The sequence below is a fragment of the Sceloporus undulatus genome, chromosome 9, assembly GCF_019175285.1.
Source record: "Sceloporus undulatus isolate JIND9_A2432 ecotype Alabama chromosome 9, SceUnd_v1.1, whole genome shotgun sequence".
NCBI classification, from domain to species: Eukaryota; Metazoa; Chordata; class Lepidosauria; order Squamata; family Phrynosomatidae; genus Sceloporus; species Sceloporus undulatus.
This window is the reverse complement of record NC_056530.1, coordinates 17,104,691-17,115,219: the sequence shown is the minus strand read 5'-3', so window position 1 is coordinate 17,115,219 and position 10,529 is coordinate 17,104,691. Positions and strand designations below refer to the sequence as shown.

The following is a 10,529-nucleotide window of genomic DNA, read 5'->3' as shown; positions in this document are numbered from 1 at the left end:
GTATCAATGGGTGAGGAGAGAATTAATAGTGATTGGCTCTTTTATCTACATGCTAGAATATCACACTTAAAAGAGTGCACCTAAGGAAGTGGACTTTAATCTTGAAAGATCATGCTCAAATAAATCAATTAAAGGTACCACAAGATTCCTTCCCCCTTTTCTTGCTACTTCTTATAGTTAATAAGAACCAATAATCATGGAATAGTCCTGTGGGTTCTAGACAAAATGATAAAGAGATGCAAAATGTTTGTGGGAGACAGGATACAACTGATTCATCAGAGTCAATCCAATATGTTTTTCTGCATGAAGAAAAAGGATAAGACCCACGCACACACACCACTCCATGTTCCCCATACAACACTATGTGCTGTCTGTCCCTAAGGATGTGAGATAAACACTTGTCTAGTGAGGGTGGAAGTGTGTGTGCATATGTGTGTATGTCTCACCATTGATGTAGGCATAGTTGCGGAATTTCCCTGCGACGTGATCCCACTCTAAGAAGCTGCAGCGTCCCGTGAAAGGCTGGGCAACCACCAAGTTCTGTTCTTCATGGTAGGTGAAGGTTTCTACTGAGAGTGACTGTTCAGGCAAGGTATCAAAGAGGACAAGGTCTAAGGAAGAAAGATGGGGATTAGTGCTAGAACAAAAATGCAACACACCAACCTTGTCATAGCAAACCAAGTCGGTTACTACAAAACAATTCATCCATCAGGGCATGTTTACAAGACTTGTTATTTCAGATGTGTCTCACAGTTTGAACATATTTATTTACATACTGCTTACTGCTCTGCTTTCTGTTTCCTGAGAGCCCTGCTGATTCAAAATAAATGTCCACCCCAGAGCTTAGAAAAATTCCCTTTTGGAACTACAATACACAGAATACCCTAGCCAGCATGGTGGCTGGGGAATTCTGGGAACTGTAGTCCTAAAGAAGAAAACATGTCTGTGTTCTGCATCTAGTTCAGCAACCTGTTTCCCACACCAGTCAACTAGATGCTTCTGGAAAACTCCAGAAGAGGACATAATGTCCATTGACCCCTAAAATATGGTTGCCTTTCAGCCACTGTTCTTTGACAGCTTAAGGTCTCTGAACATGGAGTTGTATATAGCCATCATTACCAGAGCTTGGGAAGTTACTTTTAAAAGTTATTATACATATATGAGTCCCCACACCACACTGATTCAAAAGTAACCAAAATCTTCACTTTTTATTTCTTTTAGAAGAATGTTGTAAGTTACTAGTTTGTAGTATAAAACATATTGAGGTAGTGAGGCCACACGCTCTCTTTAATTAGAAAAGTTACTAAGATATCATCACCGTTACACTGCAAAAGGAGTTAAACAATCTCTCATTGTGCTATCCATAATAATTTGACTTTGTTATAACTTGATGATCTGCAAACTCTGGTCATGACTAGTAACCAGTGATACATCTCTCCTCTTCCATGGATTTATCTATTCAATGTATCAGCTGTTCCATACTGGATATATTTTGCTTCTATGGGTAATGCTGCTTAGTAAATGGATGACAACTGAAGTGCAGACAACTGATTCCAAGGGGAGAAAAGGTGAGGGACAATAAGGGATTCCCAAGCCTGCAGTAGCTGTAGCATGTGGAGGAGAAATAGTTTAGTGAGAGAAGCGTGCCAGACAAAGAGATGACTTACCAGTGGTGATGCAGTTAAATTCCCCAGGACGGAGTTCACTCACGCTAGTACGGTTTAGTTCGGGTGGTGACCGACACTCTATAGGCTCTACCAAAGCATTGGTTTGGCTCAACCACTCCACCAACCATTTCAACTTGCAGTCACAGTGGAAGGCATTTCCCCTCAGGTCTCTGTCAGGAAAGAAGCCAGTCTGTCACATTTGGCTGGATGAAAGTAGATGCAGTGCCAGCTATCTGGGGCTGTCTTTGGGCAACTTGGAAAGGACCCACCATTTTTTTTTTGCCACGATTCCTGCTGCCAATGCACGCAGTACCTCTGGAACCAGCGTGCTATAGTGGCGAGACTGTTGAACTAAGATAGATAAAACCCAGGTTCATATTCCTTACGTGGTCATGAAGCTCACTGGGTCACCTTGCTATCTCTCAGCTTGAGCCTGACCTATCCGTGAGCATAAAAATGGAAAGCGGGACCACATATGCCACCATGTGTCCGTTTTCATCTGTAAAATCTTTGCACCCCTGCAAACAGTGTGGGCCTCAGCTGATGCCCAACAATGCCAGCTTCTAATACTAGCCCTGAAATGATCTTGTGCCAATTTTGCAATCTTGTGAGAAAAAGCAGGAGGCAAACTGGGGGCAAATGAAAGAAAGAAAGCAGGAGGCAAACTGGGGGAAAATTGTTACATCCTTCATATCCACAGCCATGCCCACACCCTTCTTCCCCATTTGTTGCCCTAACCCTTGCCCTTCAACTCACACTGAGGTCAAAGAATCCAAGCCCCGGAACAAGTGTCTTGGCAATGTCTGCAGGTTATTGTTGGCCAAATTTCTATGGGAAAGGAGAGAAAAACAACCTCAGAAGGAAAGCAGAGTAGATGAACTCAGTTTGAGGGCCTGGGGAAGGACGCTGCAATTCATGCTGCCAGATCTCAAGGTGTGGAGAACTCTTAGGATAGCAATAACATTTTATGTTTCTATACCACTTCATAGTGAACTAAGAGGTTTACAACGTGTAAGCCAATATGCAAGGCCTGTCCCTAGTAACATCATCCTTGAAACGTCACAAGGGCCTACCTTCTGTGACATCCCAAGGGAACATTCTTCACCCTCTGCTTTTGACCCTGCAATTTCAGGGTCCAGAATAAGCCTGACCTGGCAATCCTAGCTGCAATGGATTTGGTAGAAGTGCATTGGAAGTAAGGACTGGAAGGATATGTATAAGCCATAACAACTGAAGTTACATATATAAGCACACAATCTGTCACTGTGCCTTTTGTATAAGTCTATGGGAACCTAAGACAGAAATTCTCACAAACACCTCTCCCTGGGTGAAAAATTACTCCTATAGCAATGACAACATGAATAATTTGCTGGCTCTGCATGAACCCTTTGCCTGTATCAGCACCCTCAGTCCAAGGACATATGAGCACTGGAGAAATAGTCCAGTTTGATACCACTTCAGCTCTGCTGAACCAGCAAACCACAAGCCACAGAATTCCATAGCACTGAGCCATGGCAGTTAAAATGGTATCAAACCCCATGGATTTCATAGGGTTTTTCTTAGGCAAGGGATACTTAGAGGTGGTTTTACCTGCTCTTCCTCTGAAATATAGCCTAGAGAACCTGGTGTTCATTGGCAGTCTCCCATCCAAGTACTCACTAGGACTGACACTGCTTAGTTTCCAAGGTCAGATGAGGGCCGGTGCTGTTAGGGTATGTACTGTAGGCCCTCCTATATTTGCATACAAACAGAAAGGGCACATATTAGCATATGATGTGCATATTTATATGCTTGTATACCTATATTTGCATACAAACACATACACATACACATTATATGTTAATCTGTGTCCTCTAGTTTTCTTTTTCAAATGAAGCATTTGCTCTTTTTCAGCCATTAGTTAAGCAGCCACCCTAAATGAGACTCTAAGTGGGGATTGGGAGCATGTCCAGGAAGCACTCACAGATGGAGAAGATTCTTCAGGCCTCTGAAGGCATTCTTGGAGATCACTTCAAGACTATTTTGCTCAATGAATCTGCAGGTAGAAAGAAGACCCTGTTAAGTCCATAACCAGAGAAGGGAATAATAGATAGATTACAAAGTGGAGAGCAGTTATGGAGAGCAGTTATTTCCAGAGACTTAATTATGTGCTTTGTAGCTTCAGGTTATCTGTGGGGAATTTAAAAGCCACAGATTACAAGGGATGGCAATACGACTTGCAGTTGTGCCTCACGTGAAAAATGTTATGCCTTCCTCATATTGCTTTTACGTAGTTCATTTTTAAAAACAGTATTTGTTCCATTTAGTTGGACAACACCTTGAGTCCCCTTTTATGAAGAAAGGTGGGGGGTATAAATACATTTTTAAAATAACAAAATTATTACATCCACCACAAATTAGTGGAAATGTAGGTGTTGAGAATGATCATTTCATGGCGAGAAAGGTCTTGTAATTATCTCAGAGGATTCGGAACACACTTTCCAAACTACAATTCCCAGGCTGCTTTGGGGGCAATCATAACAGTAAGAAAACTGACATATATCACTCTCACACACAGTACAGAATGAGCAAGGATCTAAGAAGCAAATGCAAAGATTTCTCAAGATATCTCAACTCTCTTCCAGCACTAAAGTCACACAACGTTGTCTATTTCAGTGTGGCAATGCTGAGGAAATAAAGTGGAATGTTATAAGAAGAGAAGAGATGTACAATGGTTGGGTTGTCTGCAGAAATCAGTCATGAGTCTGACGATCATTTTAATTTCCCACAACACCCTTGACACAGCCTCACTCTGGGGAATTGTGGGAAATGGAAATGACAGGCAGAACTGGCCTAATATGAACCAGATGATACCCCTTCATCATCCTATCATATATTGGTTCTAACTGTTCTGGTAGACAAGTCTAATATTAAAACTGGTAACTGGGCAATGTTCTCCATTCTGAGGAGAGCAGGTCATTGCAGGAAAAACTTCTAAAAAGTGCACTCTTTTTAAACCGGTTTATCCACCACTGATTCGGGTTTTCCAAGGAAAAATCGAATACATGGGGATCAGATACGAATTCCAATGGGAACTAAATCGGCGCAATTAGGATCAAATGCGCGCTCAAATGGAAATGATGCACCCATAATTCGATTCTTGATCTGTGTTACAAGCCAGTGGGAATGGGGCCTTAGTGAGCACAGAGCAATCCATGTAGCATATGCAACTCTTGAAACTAAACACCAACCCATTACCGAAGGCAGTTGGCTCATGTTGCTTAATGACAAGGCTGGCCCTAATGATGGCTGTCAGCCAACCAGTTATTCCACTGGCCACCAGATAAATTTATCAAGGCACATGAAAAAGAAGGGGACCCCAAATTATGCATTTTGCCCTAGAGTCAAAGCATGGACTATGTGGTATAGTACACCAAGAACAAGATGAGACAATATACAATGATCTGTTTAACAGGTTAGAGCCTTGTCATTTAAAGTGAAAATGCACTGTGGACAATCAGGATTGAGACTATTCTACACTAAAGGGAAGGTAGTCATCTAATGTGGCGTAATGGTTAGAGCGTTACGCTAAGGAGTTCTAGTTCTCACTGAGCACTGATACTCACTGGATGACTTTAGGATAATCACTTTTTCTAAGCTTTACCTATCACACATAGCTATTGTGAAGAAAAAGTGATGAGAAGGACAAGGGAGCCACTCAAGAGTTTATCAGACAAGGGGAATTGGAAGTATAATCCGATGGCAATCTGAATGCAATCATGGGGTTTAATGTTATTGTGTGATAACCCACTAGACGCGATTTCGGGCAACGGGAAGTCAGTCCGAATGCAATCATGTGGTTTGACGTTATTGCATGATAGACTGCCACACGCAAATTCAGGCAATGGCATGCTATTTTCGGGCAGTGGGGAGCCAGTTCGAATGCAATGCACATTCACGTAATTGCGCTAAACTAGCGACTTTAAGTGAATGCGTTCTGGCCCCACTTTCTTTTCATTCGAATTTAAGAGAAATTCCTCCCATTTGATAAACTTCTCTGTGAAGATGGCATGGGATATAAATAAATATGTAGCCCTAAAAGTAACATTATATTCCTGCAGCTAACAGAAATGTTTTCTGTGGGGATGATGGGAGTGAGCCAATTTTCATAAGAACCACGGTATGTGAATTGAGGTAATTAAACCCTCCATCCTCCCAGGACATTACCAAATGCCTCCAAAGTTACTATTTGTGTAAATAATAAATATCAGCATATTATAATATTCATCCATTTCATATCACAGCCACTGTGTCTCTGAGTGAGTAGACAGGCATGTTTGCTGACACTGCTATTAACATCTTGGTAGCATTTGAGGAGTATCTCTATACTTATAAAGAGAACTGATATAATGGTACACTGACACCATCCCAAAGTGAGCCTTGCATCCCACAATATCATCCTACCCTACTTTTAATATGGTTTCACTTCTTGAAGTCACTCAGTCTTGTACCATTCACACACCACCCCATAAATACAACACAAACCCATCACTTCCCAAGCTCACTACCTGCATAAGACATACTTCCTTTCACAACCTCTTTATGCCACCGCACACACCACCCAATCCCAATTGTGCATGCATCCCAACCTTCCCATGACCCATCGTCTTTGCACACTCACAGATACTCCAGGTGTACGAGTCCCGCAAAGGCGTCGTCCCCAATCAGTTCCAGGGAGTTGTATGTGATCAAGCTAGGATGGGGACGGGGAGGGAGAAGCAAGCAGGTCAGACAGTGGGAAATGTCAAGGAAGGGCAGCCAAGTTTTCAGGGAAGGGACAGGAAAGGGAAAACTAACATCTCAAAGGGAGTAGCTCCAGTACTGCAGTGGAACCAGGGCTTGCAGGATCTACATCCATGGACTTCGTTCATTAGCAGGGACTCTGTCATTATCTGGCAACTAACACAGGCTTTTCTGCTTTCTCTGAGCAGAGCTGCAATTCTCACAGTTACTGGAGAATTACTCGAGTGAGGAGTGTGTGCTAGAAGCAATATCAGTTTTTCAGCTATCCCTGTTGCCATGCAAACATTTTTTGTGGAGGTTTGGTCTTGGATAGGCAGTTAAGATTTGTTGGCTTATAAAAGCCTTGCTTTTTGTGAAGATTAAGAGGGACAGAACTGGTTTGTGGATACCAGTTAGCAGTCAACTAGATGCAATTTTGGACTTGGTACATCTGTGGGGACTGTCATGATGCATGTCTGGACTTGAAATTTCAGTTCAGTTCTCTATAAAAGAAAACCTGTGCTGTGAAGGGCTAGCACTCAGGGAAATTGCAATAGCAAAGGTTTGCTTTGGCATCAAGTACTTAGCGTACCTGTGCCTGGGAGAAAAGTCATCAGGAAGAGAACAAACTGGACATTCAAAGACCCAGTGGGATGCCTGACGTGTAGCCAAAGACCCTTCTGTCTTTCAGGGATTAACATCTGCCAAGGAGAGACCTCCAGCATGCAAAGGGAATAAAGGCCTCACTTACCATTATCCAACCCACTAGGCTATGCATGTGGCGTGTAACATGTACTCTTTCATCAGCTCCAGCGTGTGGCATAAGCAAGTGCCAGAGCAATTGTACAAATTCACTTGCACACATGTCCAAATTCATATTCATCAGGGCATGTGCACTGATGGAAAGCACCACATGCAACAGAAACATCAAAGAAAAGGCACCTATAGGGTACACTCACCAATAAGAGTCAGTGAAATAGTGTACATTCACTTCTGAAATTCACGCTCACAGGGCCATGGGCACTGATTCCAGAAACACAATTGAGTAAATGACTGAATACTACACTACTCTAGAATGTTGTCAAACCACAATCTGGGGAGAAATAAGGTCAGGGAGTTGCATCTCATTTTAAAGCAAAATCACTATTCTAGCAGGAGTGGAAATAGGTATTTTTCAGTCTTTTATTTTCAAGCAGCAGCTTGCGGGTGTGATAATCCAAATAGGATCTGGGGCCCATATGCCAGTCGCAGTCTGCAGTGTTGCCACACTGCCTCAAACAGACAGGCAGACAGATAGAAAGACAGACAGACAGATTAACATACTCCTCTTACACCAAACAGTAATTCAATGTCCACAGCACATCCCTTTGCCCAGATCTGCAAAATGGTGCAAACTCACTTGTGCCAGTGTAAAGAGATTCACATTTACAAGGCACGTAAACAGATGCACTGTTTGGGAGGTTGACTGGTAAGCAGACGGATTCCCAGGTGCTACCCACACATGCTCAGCAAAATGATGGACACGCAAACCCACATATACCCACTCTTTGACACTCAGACATCCCACTCACAACTGATGTCTCAGGATCCTTACAGCAGCTGAAGAGATGGCACTTGGTGAAAGCTGCCCTCTAAGATCACAGTGAACCCCGAGCGGATGAGAGACCTGCACACAGAGAGAGGAGAGAGTGGGAAGCTGGGTCATCTTGGGAGAGATGCCAGCTGCAGCATCAATGGCACCAGCAACAGGGAGGGCTGGTACAATCTGCTTAGTACAACAGATTCAGATGTTATCTGTTGATACTTCTGAATCAACCAGCCCTACAAATCATTGCTGTGTGCCTTCAGGTGTGTGCCTTCAAGTTGCCCTTATGGAAAGCCCATGCATTTCACTGGGGTGGGGGCTAGGCAAGGGATACCCAAGAGATGCTTCTGCCAGTTCCTTTCTTTGAAATATGCCCAACAGCGCCTGGTATTCATCAAACAGGCTGACAAATCAACCAGGAATTATATTTCAGAATATTGTGACCCCCTTCCCTGGAGTCTACACCTTGCTTTTAAATTCATGCAGTGGAGAGGGCCTCCCTCTGGGCAGCTGCACTCTTGCATCTATGCAACAGCTGAGCAACTCACTGGGGAGGCTTTCTGGTGTTACCCAGGCAGTATCTACAGCTTTACCTGCAGCTTTCCCACATCATATCGATTCCAGTCTCTTGGGTGCCTCCTATTATGGCAGTCTTTTTTCCTCCCTTGAGATAGGCTGGCTTTAAGCCTCAAAGGTACAGTATGTCTTTGGGACAGGGCCCTCCAGATAACAACAGCAGCCACAGTTCTAACAACATGCCACTGGCGTGGAATGACAGGATGCCCTTAAAATCTGGAGGGCCACAGGAGGATCCTTGCCTCTACTCTGGAGCAGCTTTCCCCAAACATAGCACCTTCCAAACAAGCGCAATGGTAGGCCATATTGGTTGAGGATGATGGGAACTGGACTCTAACATATTAGGGGGACCATTATGTTGGGGGAATTCAAAGGTATAGATGGGCCACTAGGATTCCAGGGCTGGTTCTCATACAATTTGGGCACTGCATTGCCCCCCAGTCCCCTTCCAGCCCCACAACTCCCCCCTCCAAAGAGGGATAAAGGCAGAGTTAACCCGGAATAGCCCAGTTTCAGGGGAGGGAGCACTACACCAGGAGACCCCCACCCCCTAAGAAGGCGAGGCTGTGGCTGGAGGGCTGAGGGGACCCTTCCCTCCCTCAAAAAGGCCTCCCCCCCCCCCCCAGAAAGAGACCCCTCCGGAGGAAGGGGGTGTTGTTCTTACAGGGAGACGAGGTTCTGCGGGAGGTCGGCGGGGATCTCCTTGACCCTCTCGCAGAGGGCCGTGTCCTTGGTGCAGGTGCAGCCCGTGGGGCACTTTCTTTTGGGGGGCTTCCGGCCAGAGACCCCCGGGGCCCCCGCCAGGAGCAGCAGCAGCAGCAGAGGGGGCCCCGCCGAGCCCAGACCCAGCCGCCAGACCATCCTCCCCCGAAGAGGACCACCAGGACCAAGCCCCCGAGGACCCCCGGCCTCCTTTTCTCTCTCCCTCCCTCTCTCCCTTCCTTCCTTCCTTCCTTCCTTCCCTCCCTCCCTCCCTCTTTCCTTCCTTCCTTTCTCCCTCCCTCCTTCCTCTTTTCCTTCCTTCCTTCCCTCTCTCTCTCTCTCCTTCCTTCCCTCCCTCCCTCCTTCCCCTTTTCCTTTCTTCCCTCCTTCTCTTTCTCTCTCCTTCCTTTCTTCCTTCCCTCCTTCTCCTTTTCCTTTCTTCTCTCCTTCTCTCTCTCTCTTTCCTTCCTTACTTCCCTCCCTCCCTCCTTCCCCTTTTCCTTCCTTCCTTCCTTCCCTCCTTCTCTTTCTCTCTCCTTCCTTCCTTCCCTCCCTCTCCTTTTCCTTTCTTCCCTCCTTTTCTCTCTCTCTTTCCTTCCTTCTTTCTCTCCCTTCTTCCCTCTTTCCTTCCTTTCTTCGTGAAACCGCAAAGCTATGGGGAGGGGAAGAAAAAAGCCCCCCCTCCTCCTCCCGCCTTCCTTGGCCTCAGAAGAAGGCAAAGCGATCCGGGCTCTGCGCCCCTCCGCAGCATCCCTGGCCCAGGCCCCAAAAGGAGGAGAAGAAGGAGGAGACCCTTCCGAAGCCCTTTCCCTGGCTCCCCCAAAACCAAAACCCCCAAAGGCCGCCCTGGCCTTCTCTCGCCTCTGTCCAATCTTAAAAAGAGCCCCCTCTTCCTCTGGGGCTCCAGTTGGCCAAAATCGGATCAATCCAAGTCTCCTCCATCGAAAGCCACCAGCGGCAAAGAAAGCCTCTTAAGGCGCCTTTTTCTTATCAAATGTCAGGGATCCAAGCAGTCTCCCTCTTGTCTCCGCAGATACATCAGTGCAGTGTACACACACACACAACACAGACACACACACCCGTGCCAACCAATAGAAACACAGGTTCCTGGCTGGCACAGCGGCCAACCTACAGCCGAGAAGCAAATAAGATGTCTTACCCCCCAAAGGATGTGGGGTGCCATAAACATCATCATCATCATCATCATCATCATCATCATCATCATCATCATCATCATC

At 45.4% G+C, this 10,529-nt stretch overlaps 1 protein-coding gene across 1 annotated transcript in view; it reads right to left on the bottom strand.

The window, feature by feature from the left end:
• The window catches only part of LOC121916144 (leucine-rich glioma-inactivated protein 1-like), a 15,403-nt gene extending 5,871 nt beyond the window's left edge, over positions 1-9,532 (bottom strand). The window contains exons 1-7 of the mRNA XM_042440958.1: positions 9,254-9,532; positions 8,023-8,094; positions 6,328-6,399; positions 3,631-3,702; positions 2,424-2,495; positions 1,668-1,837; positions 447-611 (exon numbers count right to left, since the gene is read on the bottom strand). Of these exons, the coding sequence (XP_042296892.1) occupies positions 447-611; positions 1,668-1,837; positions 2,424-2,495; positions 3,631-3,702; positions 6,328-6,399; positions 8,023-8,094; positions 9,254-9,450 (820 nt within the window). The 5' untranslated portion in view covers positions 9,451-9,532. The remainder of the gene's footprint in view (positions 1-446; positions 612-1,667; positions 1,838-2,423; positions 2,496-3,630; positions 3,703-6,327; positions 6,400-8,022; positions 8,095-9,253) is intronic.
• Between the last annotated feature and the right edge of the window lie 997 nt (positions 9,533-10,529).